Here is a 14,432-nt window from a genome sequence, read left to right on the forward strand (position 1 = left end):
TAAATGTTTAAATAAACAATACACCCGCGTGTATATTTGTATATTTTGCGTTTTGATAAGCCAACTTATTACAAAAAGAACTAGCTAACTAACCTGACTTTATCATCACTGATATCACCAGTCTCCGGAATGCTCTCCAGTATCCTCATGAACTTGATCATCAGTCGCTGCAAGTACCTCCTTTCCCAGTTCAACTTATCTACTAACTCTGGCTTATCTTTCTTTTGTATTGCGCGCCAGTATTTACGCCACTTAGGCACGACTTTGAATTCTTGATTTCGTCGACCTTAAAATTAATTTAGTTTTTTTAATAATGGATTAGAACTCCTCATCTTCTTGAAAATATAAAATATACGGAATAATTTAATTACATTGTTTATTGTCATTTTAACTTAAATTTGATACATCACACATAGTAAACTTGTAACTGTTTAATAAACTTTTGTTGCTCTTAGAGGTGATCTGTATTTCCTCATTAGGAAAAGTAAAGTAATTTCATTTCACTATTTAAAAAAGAAAAGTGATCTAAAAATATATTTGATGATATCAAAGTATAATAAAAAAATTTGACTAAAAAAAATACCTTCTTGCAAACTAATCCACATGCTCAACGACACAAGTCGCTTCACTTGATCCCTGCACAGTTGCACCTCCATACTCCCAAAGCAGTGGTTGAGGAACAGCAACAATGATGTTTGTTCCCTCATGTTGTTGCTTGTGTGGTCCTCCGCGACACTCGCTCGGAGTACTTGCTCGAAGAAGCCCGGGAAGTGATCTGGTTTCTTGAGTAGCGCCTGTAATGTATTAGCATTTGTATTAATAGTAGCACAAATTTTATTGAACGACATTATAAAAACGAATCCCTTTGTCACAAATTGAGTCTAAAATACAGATGAAACTAATAAAAGCATGTTAAAAAGGAACACTACACACAACTTTACAGGGATTGAAAAATATGGTAATAATTATAAAGAACATTGCAATAAACAAAGTTTTTTAAATATGTTATAACTGCTAAGAATTATAAAAGAAGATAGTTACAATTTCTGGACAAAATTTGACATTGCATAAATATTGATAAAATAATGATTCCTGATACTACTTTTGCTTGATAACACTTATTTTCAATATGTATGATATCTAAGAGGTAAATTAAAACATCGCAAGCATTCAAATATTTCACTATCACCAATACAAATTCAAATACCAAATGAAAACACACCTGCCAAGCTGGTACTCTTTCTCTGAACTTCTCGTTGATCATTACAATAATAGACATCATGTGCGAATGTGACGCCTGACCAGTTTCATAGTGTGGCCACAAATAGTTTTCCAGATACTGTGAAAACTCAAGCATCATGATACGACGAACTGAGAAACTGGAATAAATAATAAGTGTTATTAAAAATACATTTCTTAATAATGATAAATAACAGGAGGATTTCCAACTGTTTAAACTGAGGCTTATGATTTGTCTATTTATTATCCACATTCTGTTTTTTACTATTCAATCAGAGAAAAAGGAATCCTGACTACAGAATAACAAAATTAGATGTGTTAAAATATGTGGTGCTTGAAAATAGATATTTTAGTTGAAACTTACAATTTTTATAAAATCAAACACTGCAACTAACATATTATTAATCTACATACATTGTCACTTTACACTTAATAATTAACAAAACTATATTTACTGATTTTACTAAATATAATTAATTTAAAAATTAAATTCATAAATGTTAACATAATATTATAACTTAGTTAATTAAACCCTAGGTAAATTAAAACATTAAGCACTATTTTGATTTCCACATTGGCACAAAATCAGTAATTTAAAAAATAAAAAGGTCAATGAACTGAATCCACTAGGCCACTGACCCCAAAACATTCATTTGTCTACTTCAGTAGGGCTAAGACAAAAAACCAAACCCTTATATTTTTGTATAGAAATTATTACAAACTTACTTGGATCCAAGTATTTCTGCTTGATAAATTGATTCAACAATAGCAGCATCATAAGGCAAGTGGTTTTCCTTAGTTTGCGGTGCCCAGTACTGGTTAGCAAGCTGAAATATCCACCATATTGATTTATAATTCAATGAGGTTAGTTGTATAGATTTGTGTGCATAATATGTTTAAAATACCAGTTGGCTTTCTCATTATTTATAAACAATTTAAAAGGAACAACATTATTCCTGAATTGCGTCTCTTGTATAGATGTACTCAATAGTAATATTTTCTTATGTTATTATGAACACAGACAATGATAAGATATAAAATTACTTAGTGTAGACATATACATTTGTTTTTAGGATTGAATTTTATTATCACTACGATCTTCATAGCTTAGATTTACTGCAACTAATAGGTGGAAAGCTAAGGGTAGTTCCACCCAGATTCTAGGGCCTATGCCCTAGTAAGCAAAAATTATGCAACTTCTAAGTTATCTTTATTTATAAAGTACAAGAAACAGAATTATTTGTTAAATTATGATATTTATTTTTATATAACACATGACATTTTATTAAGTCAGCACACATTCAATCAATTTGAATCATATTCTGTAAGGTAGCTATGAAGTAAAGAAATGGAAAAAAAATCAATTTGAATAATTAAATTGTGGTCTAGATGTGTTTATTAGAACATAATATCTTAGATAATATAAAAATGAAACGCTAAATTCGTTGCTAAGCGCAATTCTTGAGTTCAGTAGAAGCAATTTTGTTAATTTTTTTTTTATAATATTCCTTAAAGTACAAGGAAAACCTAAAGGGCTCTTAAGGTTTAAGTTTATGGAGAGAAAACGTAAACATGTACCACAGGCAAAGCCGGGGCAGACCGTTAGTTGTTTATAACTTCAAAATGTGGAAAATCATCCTTGTGTGTTAACAATTAATATTATTGTAAACATAATCCCTGCTTCATACAAAAGATATAACTCATTAAAAGGGGGTCATAGACATTCTTTTGATATAATTTTACGAAACCGAAACGTAAAATATATAAGAAAACACAAAAACTCTAAATAACCTAACTTTTGATACTTACGAGTGTAATTCTATCAGCATTTATCTGAGAAAGTGTCGGCAATGGTATTTTCGCCTTATCCGAAGGTGCTGCAACGTCGACCTTCATTTTTAAAATATGTTATTATACTTTTTATTCAATAAACACACGGAATAAACACATCAAAGAATTACGAATCAAACAATTTACAAATAAAATAATGTCACTATCACTGTCAAAGTTCCATGACAATGACATAAATTTAAATGTTTAGAAACCAAAATAACAACAGGTTCTAATAAAACATTGGCACTCAGCTTACTTTTTTTTTCAGATAAAACTAATATGATGTTTCCATCTGAATTCAATGAAACTTTGGACATGCACGATCGCTTTGATACAGATGATCTATTATTTAGTCACAATGCAACTCCAGCTTCGGTGGCAAATGCAGAAAACGATCTTATTACCATAACAGAAGAAATAATAGCTACTGTAGAAAATAACTTTAATCCTGAAGAAGCTAATTATGAGCACTTCACAATGGAGAATGAATCGTTTATTGATATGAGTACAGTAATCACCCATGATGAAAACGCAACAATACAGTTAATTCAAACAGACCACTCGTTAATTAATGACGAACCGACATTATTAGATGAAAATACTGTTAATCAATTCTTATTACCATTACCAGTTTCTTCGAATGAAAATAAGGTTAATAAATTAATTTCCCATTACATACCTAAATAATAAAAATTAGTTATTGTTATTAAAATAATAATATTTTCAGGAGAATTTAAATACAGGACCCGATCTTTTAGCTTTATATTCGTGTGTAATTTGTCATGATATATTTACGAACGATGCTGATCTACTGGATCATACAATTTTAATGCATGCAAGTGATAATTCTGAAAATTCTAATATCCCTAAACTGATACCTCAAAGTACTAATAGTGGAAAAGGTATAGAATATTATTCTGTCCACTGTAAATTTTTAGAGTAATAACAGTTTTCTCTGCTTCAATCAATAATTGTATCTAATGTTATTGTAGATAGATTTTAATACGTTTTAAATTATTGACTTACAGTAGGTACTATATTATAACATACTTATCTAAGCATGTCTTTCCTAGAATTACCAACCGGCAGTACAAACTTTGATGCCGAATGGCTGGTGTGTTGTCTTTGTGAAAGAGTTCTTTCGACTGCTTTAGAAAATGAACCTACTGGTAAGTTACGGTATTAATTTCATACGGAAAAACACATACCTAATATAAGACTCAACAGATTTTGATGTATTTTTGGAGGAATGATAGGTTCATCACCCTAGCAACACCATATAGGTAAGTGGTTTAAAATGTTTTTTTACTTAATTTTACAGAACAATTATGCTGCATTGACATAAATGGCAAAAGCAGTGTTGCACCGCGAAAACTCAGCACAATGTTTGTCTGTGATATTTGTAACTATTTATTTGCTGACGGGGAAGCACTCGATTGTCATAAGCTAAGTTGCTATTCGCAATGCGACCAACTGCCCGGAAATCTGGTGAGATATTTTTTTACATTAAATTACATAATCCATACTAATATAATAAATGCGAAAGGAACTCTGTGTGTGTCTGTATGTTACTCAATCACGCCTAAACTACTGAACCAATTTTCATGAAATTTTGTATGGAGATATTTTGATACCCGAGAAAGGACATAGGCAACTTCTTATCCCGGGAAAATTTTTCTTTGACTGCGCGGGCGAAGCCGCGGGCGGAAACCTAGTATTATCTATATTTTTATAAACATATCTAAGAAGTTCTAACAATAGGTGTTTTCATCCACAGGACGAATGTATTTTAGAAGCACCTTTACCACAGAGTATAAACGTTCTTCCTGCATGTACGTTATGCGGGAAGCAATGTTCAACAGATGAGGAACTACGAGCTCATGCAGAGAGCCACAGACCCAGTCGTGGTCGACGAGCCTACACGCCTGGGAATAGTTCCAAAATGTGGAATTGTGGATCTTGTAATCAACTGTTTGCTACTGCCAGGTACACCAAAAATCAATAATATTTAACGGAAATATATTGTGATGATTTTTGGAAAAATAAAATACAAATATTTTGTTATTTTTTATATTACCTACGTACCTGTTCAGAAATCCTCTTTATATTCTTACCTTACCAATTGTTATTTTATTTCTGATCCGGTTTCTCTAATAAGTAAGTAAAATGAATGCTCTCTGAAGAAATCGGCAAATATTCTCACAATCAGTGTCCACTATTACACTATAGGTACCATATTATAAAAGTTCTCGTGGACAATTTATACAGACTTTCACGATAAAAAGACACTCAAAATAATGAATATTCTGTTAGAGAGCTGTATCGTCACAAGCGGGGTGAAGACCGCCCGCCCGGCGCACCTGTGATGGCCTATGTCTGTGAGGAGTGTGATAAAGAACTGGGCAGCATGTGCGCGTTGCATACACACAAAAAGATGCACAAAGTATCAAAACCAGTAAGGATATTACCATAGATATTACTCATTGTATGTACATACACCTAAACCTAAAAATTCAGTCTAAAATATCTCACATTTTTCCACCATACAAAGAATTTCAGTGCATTACTCTTCGTATTTAATATGCAGTCTTACGAAAAAATCAAATACTTTAGGGTTATCCGTGTCGAGTGTGTGGTCGCCGCTTCAATCAGTCAGGACACCTGGCAATCCACATGAGGATGCATACAGGAGAACGTCCATACCCTTGTGATCTTTGCTCCAAGGCGTTTAAAGTCAAGGTTAGTTTAGTATATAATTAATGTGTACCTATAAGGAAAGGTTTCGTATGAAAATGTAATTACATATTTAATAAAAATATACCTAATATAATTTATGAATGGATGTAGGTACAAATATCTCTGGCAGCTCGCTTAATATTTTATATGCCTAGTCTGTTTTTTTAGAAGGCCGTGCCCGGTGCCATGTTCTTTAACGTCCTTCAGATGCGTGGAAATTATTACGCACGTGTAGAGGACAAACTGGTTCACGAAGCGACAAGCAAACTCTTCGATAGTAATTAGAAAGTATTGAGGAAAAATGAGTATAATTTTATGAACAACATGAATTATAATATGTCTACTTATTAACAAAATATAACCTTAAGTACATAAGTAAGTATATATTTTACAAAATTATAAGAATTTTTAAAAATATATAACTAATGATAGGTAATTAAAATAATAGAAACATACCAAAACTTTAATATAAGGCTGGAGTTGTTACTTGTTTTAGTTGTATAGTTAAACCATGTCTGGTTCATTTCATACAAAACAGAATTAATGCCATCCGACTACCAAAAGATGTCGCTAAGTGCATCATTTTAACCAGTAAAAAATAAAATTAGATTAAATTGCAATTTCATTACTTTTTATAATTTTTTTACATACTTTAGTAAATGTAATCTACCTATTTAACTTCATTTTCGCTCGATTTTAACTAATTTTACAGAAAAGTTTATATTTAAACAACGCCATCTCATGAAACTACTATAAAACAAGTTATTCTTCTCCGATTATTATTACCGACATTAGTGCCATCTAGTGGCTTTGGAAGGAAAAGAACGTCAAGTCTGTGTTTAACGTGCCATCTAGTGTGTTAAAAGCAAAAGACCAAGAGATTTAAATCGAACATTTAGTACGTTTTTTCCCCACTGGCGCTTTAATTGCGCAAATTCAAAGCGCAACTTCTTTTGTACGGAGTTGGACCGTCTGTTGTATACGTAGTATATTATTATTAGTCTGTGGTTAAACGTAATTTTTAGGATTGTTTGAAAATTATAAGCGCCTACGGCTCATCTCCAAATCGTATTGTATATTCCTGAACAAAAAATGTCAGGCGTAAAAAAATCTTTAAAACTATTTTGAAATGAAACCTTTTTTCCAGACTTATATTTGGAGATAGGTAGTCAGATAGCTCACGTTTTTGAGAATCGATCATCTCTATACAAATTTCCTACCCCATATTTCATCCTCATCAAGTTTTGTTTTACGATAAAAATGCACACATACGAATTATGATGCTGCTACTACCTATATATATCTATACTAGCTGGTGCGTTGTGCGCGGGCTGCAAGCAGCCCGCGAGCCCCTTTTGCCCCTGGGTTGAAGCAATAGGGCAGTCATTAGAAAATGTGTTAGAATTCCCAGTCCATTTGTAATTTTCTGCTAACAGCGATCCCACAGTCAGTCGGTAATGCTTATAAATTCCCCATTCAAGTATTTTCCACTCCGGGAGGCTGTCCACCTTCGGAAGCATCCCAGGACAGAAATCTTCAGTCATTTGAAAATGCATTAAAATTCCCCGTCAATTTGCTATTATCTGCAAACAGCGATTCCACAGTCAATCGGAAGTGCTTATAAATTTCAAATTCAAATATTTTCTATTCCGGGGGGCGGTTACCTTCGAGGGTGCATGGTGCGCGAGCTGCAAGCAGCTCGCGGCTCATCCCAGGGCAGAAAGCTTCAGTCATTTGAAAATGCATTCAAATTTCCTATCCATTTGTTACATCTCCTAACAGCGATTCTACAGTCAGTCGGTAATGCTTATAAATTCCCCATTCAAGTATTTTCCACTCCAGGAGGCTGTCCACCTTCGAGGGAGCGTAGTGCGCGGGCTGCAAGCAGCCCGCGAAGCATCCCAGGGCAGAAATCTTCAGTCATATGAAAATGCATTAAAATTCCCCGTCAATTTGCTTTTATCTGCTAACAGCGATTCTACAGTCAGTCGTTAATGCTTATAAATTCCCCATTCAAGTATTTTACACTCCGGGAGGCTGTCCACCTTCGAGGGAGCGTAGTGCGCAGGCTGCAAGCAGCCCGCGAAGCATCCCAGGGCGGAAATCTTCAGTCATTTGAAAATGCATTCTAATTTCGTATCCATTTGTTATTACATCTCCTAACAGCGATTCTACAGTCAGTCGGTAATGCTCATAAATTCCCCATTCAAATATTTTCTATTCCGGGGGGCTGTCCACCTTCGAGGTTGCGTGGTGCGCGAGCTGCAAGCAGCTCGCGGCTCATCCCAGGGCAGAAATCTTCAGTCATTTGAAAATGCATTCAAATTTCCTTTCCATTTGTAACATCTGCTAACAGCGATTCTACAGTCAGTCGAAACTGCTTATAAATTACTTATTCAAATGTTGTTAAATTTTTGAAACGTCTTATCGATAGCGGGCAGTGACTTTTCATAATAAACTGTTCAAGAGTTAACCTAACACGCTCGTCGCTTCGCTCCTCGCTACCTATTTGAATATTTAGGCCGGCCGCTGCCGCGACTCGCTCGCTTCGCTCGCTTGGCTCGTGCGATAGGTAGTTCAAAAGTTAACCTAACACGCTCGTCGCTTCGCTCCTCGCTACCTATTTGAATATTTAGGCCGGCCGCTGCCGTGACTCGCTCGCTTCGCTCGCATGGCTCGTGTGGTAGTTCAAAAGTTAACCTTACACGCTCGTCGCTTCGCTCCTCGCTACCTAAACTGCTTATAAATTACTTATTCAAATATTGGTAAAATTTTTGAAACGTCTTATCGATAGCGGGCAGTGACTTTTCATAATAAACTGTTCAAGAGTTAACCTAACACGCTCGTCGCTTCGCTCCTCGCTACCTATTTGAATATTTAGGCCGGCCGCTGCCGCAACTCGCTCGCTTCGCTCGCTTGGCTCGTGCGGTAGGTAGTTCATAAGTTAACCTAACACGCTCGTCGCTTCGCTCCTCGCTACCTATTTGAATATTTAGGCCGGCCGTTGACGCGACTCGCTCGCTTCGCTCGCTTGGCTCGTGCGGTAAGTAGTTCAAAAGTTAACCTAACACGCTCGTCGCTTCGCTCCTCGCTACCTATTTGAATATTTACGCTGGCCGCTGCCGTGACTCGCTCGCTTCGCTCGCTTGGCTCGTGCGGTAGTTCAAAAGTTAATAAATATTTTCTACTCCGGGAGGCTGTTGACCCTCGAGGTTGCGCGGTGCGCGGGCAGCAAGCAGCCCGCGGTGCCGTCTTTTGCCGATGCTATTCCTATTACCCTTCCTACTATGGAAATTTCCATACAAAATTTTCGAAAAAAAAAAATTTCGCTTTTTAACAAAAAAATTTATATGCCTGGAAGCGGACCAAGTTTTGAAGTATTTTTTACTTCGGCGACCCCGACCTACCTGTCACCGATTCAGAGAACCGTTGAATTTCGTGATGTATCGAAAATGGAAACCAGCGGTCGAAGTGAGATTCTGAGTATGCAGTTTTGTAAATCTGGCCGATTAGAGCACAGAAGTCAATTTTCAAACCGATAGTGAAGTAACCGGCGCCACCATCTTGCCTCGAAAAATCGGCTATATTTAAAAAAAAATATGGCGTCCAATTTGAAATTTCTCGATTGCCCTGGTAGCGCCCCATCTTTCTGATCATTTTTTAGTTCTACACCCCCCACCTATCTTGCGCCGTTTCAGAGAGCTGTCGAATTTCACGTTGTATGAAACTCGGAAACCAGCAGTGATAATTCAATTATGAGTATGCCAACTTAATATGCGGCTCGATTAAAGCCCCTGTGCCAAGTTTCAGCGCGATCGGACCAGCGATGGCCGTTTTAGCATTTGTATGGCGGCGGCCATTTTTTCCGCCATTTTGAATTTTTTTCACTATCTGTGGTAATTGCTCGAGGTCTACTACAAGTTTAGTTTGAGCACCCCAGATGTAGCTGCTACCGTTTGCGCGGGCCGTTGACCGTCTCCGCGGGCTGTGAGAAAGTTCAGGATTTCGGATTTTTCTGGATATCCTGGGAGCTGGGTGAGTATGAATGCGTCATTTGTATGTTTCTCCGTCGTGCCACCATGGCTAAATTTACGTTTTTATGTTTGCGCCAAAAATGGAAAAATTCCAAAATCGAGCATCCCACTATGGCTCCCTGGTAGCGTCCCAGGGTGGTGATCATTTTTAGTTCCGACACCCCCAACCCAACTCGCACCGTTTCCGCGGGCCGTTGGATTTTACGTTGTATGGAAGTTGGAAACGGGGGCCCGGAGCCACTTGAACGGGGCACCGATCGATTCGCCGGCTCGAACAGAGCACGTGTGCCAAATTTGAGACGTAAGGATTCATAAACGGCGATTTTGGCAAAGTACGGCGGCCATCTTGTTTTCGCGAAAATCCCCATTTTTCCACCACCCCTGGTAATTGCCACCAGTTCCGAGCATTTTTTGTTCAGACACCCCCCCTCCAGGTACCACCGTTTTTGCGCACCTCCAGGGGTCCACTTGGTTTTCGAAGATGATCGAGATCGCTATATTTTTCCGGTGGTCACTGGAAGCACCTCTACACGACCACGTCGAAATCCCCCCAACTTTCCCCGTAGTTTCCGAGAAACCCGATGTCAGTCAGTCAGTGAGTGAGTGGTAGTGTAGCTTTATATATTATAATATAATATTAAAATTCGCGCAATTCTGTTCAGCAGTCCACGCGTGAAATTGTAAAAAAACAGAAGACAGTTATTTTTGGATGTGTTATATCAATTTCGAAGTTTGGATACATTGGGATTGACGATCTTTACAAATAATACAATAGGTACCTATAGGTATATAGGTCAGTATGATTGCACTGTAGGTGCTATGTTGAACTTTTTTTCGACATTTTAAGCTAGCTCATGAGGAAATAGTAATATATTTTGTATTATTCCCTTCTTTTTTATGGATATAGTTCCCCCTTAATTTCTACAGCTTCTCAAAATGTATTTAGGTACGCTTATTAAAGTACACTTACAAGATTAGTTTAAGTAGGTATTACTTTGGCATTACTCGCTTTGATGTGATTTAGGGAATTCTATCAAAATTACTGGACGATACATATTGCCTTACATACCCTTTTCTATTTCATACATACACACAGTGATAATTGCATTGGTCGCTTCCCATAAAATACTCAACTGAATGATTTAGTTGTTTACAATCTATTTTCCGTTCTCTCATAAAAAGCGCATACATCCCCTCGCTAGGTTGGGCATAAGCAGTTCCCAGTAGTTTTTCCCGTGGCAGGTGGAGCGCGACGACCACCGGCGGACGCATACGGGCGAACGGCCCTTCGCGTGCACGGCCTGCCCCAAGACGTTCACCGCCGCCGCACGCTTGCGTGAGCATGCGCGCATACACACCGACCAAAGGTTAATATAAACTGTACATCTATTTAACGACTAGCTGAGCCCCGCGGTTTCACCCGCGATAAATGGTCTATCTAACACCGAAAGAATTTTTCAAATTGGACCAGTAAGTACAGCTATTACAATAGAAATATTGTAATACTGTGCCAGTAGTTTCCGAGATTAGCGCGTTCAAACAAACGAACAAACTCTTCAGCTTTATAATATTAGTAGACCGTATAGATGTGATACAGGTAGAGCCGGGATGTTACAGACTACAGTCATAGGTATATTTTTTAATGCGAATGTTTGGGGTGCGAAAACGAATGCTAAGATATCGAACTACGAACTGTTCACTGTATAGAGATAACATTTCGCATGTGACTCATTTGACTTGAGTGACTAACTAAGACTGAAAGGATATTGGGAATTTCAAAGTGCAATCTGATGAAATGAGGAAAGAGTGAAGAATTATCATTATTACACATTTTTTAAACATCTCTTTTTGTATTTTATTATTACTTACTTAGTTACCTATTAATAACAAATACCCAAATCAGACGTGATACAAAGTCGGCAAAATTATCCGCAATTAGCTATACGGAGGCGTGCGGTATTTGCTGCTTACCACGAGGCAACAATGTCTGCTCATTTGCGTTCCCTAACATTTTTAATTTCTATATGTATTTGCATATTACTAAAGGCTAGGTTCATTTTCTTCAAATCTTTCTGTAGAACACCCTAATAATTTACTTTTAATATTTGTGGATATTTAGTATGTAGATATTGTAAGATTCGTTTTATGTTTATTGAAATATCCTAATGGTTTATTTTAATTCTCTTCCTATGAACTTACCCAGTATATTTATCCATAAAGATCTAGAAGGTTGGTATGTACGTATATTGTATAAAGCTTATTCCTTATATCTATATAACCGTAAACATCATCACGACTAATTAAACCTTTGGTTAAACATAACTAAACAAGAAGCTGATGTGTTCCTTTATTAGTAAATACAAGTAGGTAAGTATAATAGATGGTATTTATTAGGTTCCGAATTCCGATTTAGTGTAGCGTTAAAAAACTTTATAATATAGGTATTGTAATTACATAAAAGAAATGAAACGTTATGTAATCTATTAATTTAACATTAAACCATCTAGGTACTCCGAACTATGTACATTAACTCAGTTTAAATTTTTGCAATATGAATAACATGCTACGTATATAGTACATAATAATAAATTATTATTTAAAATGTCCAAATTATAATAATAATTGCAATTATTTCCATCAATAATGAATTCTACTATCCGTGGGTCGATCAGACGAGTCGAGGACGAAGTTCTCAATAAATTAAACAGCCACCGAGAGATGGCGCTAGTTGTCTCGATTCTAAATTGCCGAAAGCGCGGCAAACAGTATTCAACTAAGTAGATCTAGTGACTAGTATATTCATGTATGAAGAACCGAATAAAATTGTTCCGAGGAAATATAGTTTAGCATCAAGCTATAATAATAAATAGCTATTATCTCTTTATATAATAAATAATTCCCTTGTTAAAAACAATTATTTCTATATTTAATGCTTAGCTACATTTCCTATTGCACTTCCACTTTAAATTTTTCTTTTTCATTTAATTATGTTATTGTAAATTCAGTATTTACAACCCTGGTATACCCTGGACACACCCTGGAGATGCAGCTAATGTAAATGGTATAATAATAGCAAAAATATTCATTGATTGGTAGGTATACATCATAATCCATAGATAGTCACTTTCAACAAATGAAACTAACGAGAAATAATAATAATAATCATAGAGCGGAAAGGAACTGCCTATCCTTAATATTTTAGCTTTATGATATTTAAGACCATGATTTTTCTACTCTATCACGGATTGAAGCCCCGACCCGTAGGTCAAGTTTAACGCTCGACTAAGCAGCAATAGTCTAGTTAAACAGTATTATGGGCCTATGACTTAAAGTGGACATATATTATATATAACCTATTTTAATATTGTATTTTATTGTGTGAATAAACTAAGTTATTTATTCCTAACCGAATGTTGATACATTTCACTAAACTGTTCAACAATTTTATCAACCAATCGCTACTGTTGACATTGTATCCTAATCAAATTTGTTTCTTTCAGTCATAAAATCTGTTTATGATTAAAGCAGTAGTCAGATAAAAAATAATTTTTATTTTCTTTTTAAACTCAAGAGCATCAGTTGTTTTTCGCCTAATCGCCAAATCGCAAAGAGACCTTACCGTTGCAATATAATCGTTGTTCTAAATTATGTTAATTTGTTTGTAATTGTTCCTGTGTGTTCTCCAAATAAATACAGGCCCTACCGTTGTGATATATGCGGTGCGGCATTCCGGAGGCCGTACGCGCGCACCGTGCACACGCTGATCCACACGGGCCAGAAGCCGCACGAGTGCAACGTCTGCGGCACGGCTTTCAGGTACCCTAGCAACTAGCTAGTTGCAGCCAGTACTCAATAGCCCGCGATTTTATGTGGTAAATAGCTGAGTTTGTTACTCTGTGTGCTTTTACACGGAATAAATAAAGGTACCTCGTACATACAGCTAAATTAATAATATCTGTAGGTATGTACACCTTTGATGCAGATCAGCTGTTTTACGTAGAAGAGCACAATATGTCGAGTCAATAAATTTTGTGTATAAAATAATAGGAAATGACTAGCTTAAACTCTACCGTCGGTAGAAAAAATTATTTCTATATAAATTTGTAAAGAATAGAAAAAACTTTTTATAAAGCATTTGAATGCCATAAAACCAAAAATATCACATTCAAAAGTATTTCTTTAAAAAAAAGCGTATGAATGCCTTTCTGTTCTATAATGGTCTAGAAATCAAATGTGCCTAGAAACCCTGTTATATAGATGAAATTATATATGTATACGTTTTTCTGTAGAGAAGATTATAAAACTACGGATTGTACAACCTCTTTCAAATTCTGGTAGATTTTGTGACATTTGTAATTTATTGTATTTTAATAATTATTTGTGGAATTAATTTTATATTATAATTTGTTATCAGGCGTTCTGGCGACATGTGGAAGCACAAACGGACTCTACACGGCATCCAACCAGAGGTGGAAGCGAAAATGTGATTTTAAATGAGTGATAAGATTATCCAATTATTTATTTTAAACAAAGTGTGTATATAAGCAAAGAGTGCCAGTAAACTCTTTCAATTATTTCTTTATCTGTGTA

The 14,432-nt window shown here is 35.9% G+C and overlaps 2 protein-coding genes across 2 annotated transcripts in view; one reads left to right on the plus strand and one right to left on the minus strand.

Annotated features, from left to right (window-relative positions):
- Positions 1 to 3,210, minus strand: part of LOC123699462 (RNA helicase aquarius) — a 48,713-nt gene extending 45,503 nt beyond the window's left edge. Inside the window, exons 1-5 of the mRNA XM_045646402.1 lie at positions 3,049 to 3,210; positions 1,966 to 2,066; positions 1,223 to 1,379; positions 584 to 794; positions 94 to 286 (exon numbers count right to left, since the gene is read on the minus strand). Coding sequence (XP_045502358.1) covers positions 94 to 286; positions 584 to 794; positions 1,223 to 1,379; positions 1,966 to 2,066; positions 3,049 to 3,135 — 749 coding nt within the window. The 5' untranslated portion in view covers positions 3,136 to 3,210. The remainder of the gene's footprint in view (positions 1 to 93; positions 287 to 583; positions 795 to 1,222; positions 1,380 to 1,965; positions 2,067 to 3,048) is intronic.
- Positions 3,211 to 3,351: 141 nt separating this feature from the next.
- Positions 3,352 to 14,366, plus strand: LOC123699899 (zinc finger protein 836-like). The gene is made up of 10 exons (XM_045646947.1): positions 3,352 to 3,723; positions 3,800 to 3,965; positions 4,146 to 4,241; positions 4,394 to 4,560; positions 4,850 to 5,058; positions 5,386 to 5,527; positions 5,686 to 5,811; positions 11,085 to 11,209; positions 13,539 to 13,658; positions 14,257 to 14,366. The coding sequence occupies exons 1-10, from the start codon at positions 3,352 to 3,354 to the stop codon at positions 14,327 to 14,329; spliced, it is 1,596 nt and encodes a 531-aa protein (XP_045502903.1). The 3' UTR covers positions 14,330 to 14,366.
- Positions 14,367 to 14,432: the final 66 nt, after the last annotated feature.

The sequence above is a fragment of the Colias croceus genome, chromosome 18 (assembly GCF_905220415.1).
Source record: "Colias croceus chromosome 18, ilColCroc2.1".
Lineage (NCBI taxonomy): Eukaryota > Metazoa > Arthropoda > Insecta > Lepidoptera > Pieridae > Colias > Colias croceus.

What these genes read in the sequence shown, in the direction of transcription:
- LOC123699899 (XM_045646947.1), top strand. Translation starts at nt 3,352, where the DNA reads ATGATGTTTCCATCTGAATTCAATGAAACTTTGGACATGCACGATCGC. An exon ending in TTTCTTCGAATGAAAATAAG is followed by an intron (nt 3,724 to 3,799) that starts GTTAATAAATTA and finishes TAATATTTTCAG; the next exon opens with GAGAATTTAAATACAGGACC. An exon ending in TGCACAAAGTATCAAAACCA is followed by an intron (nt 5,528 to 5,685) that starts GTAAGGATATTA and finishes CAAATACTTTAG; the next exon opens with GGTTATCCGTGTCGAGTGTG.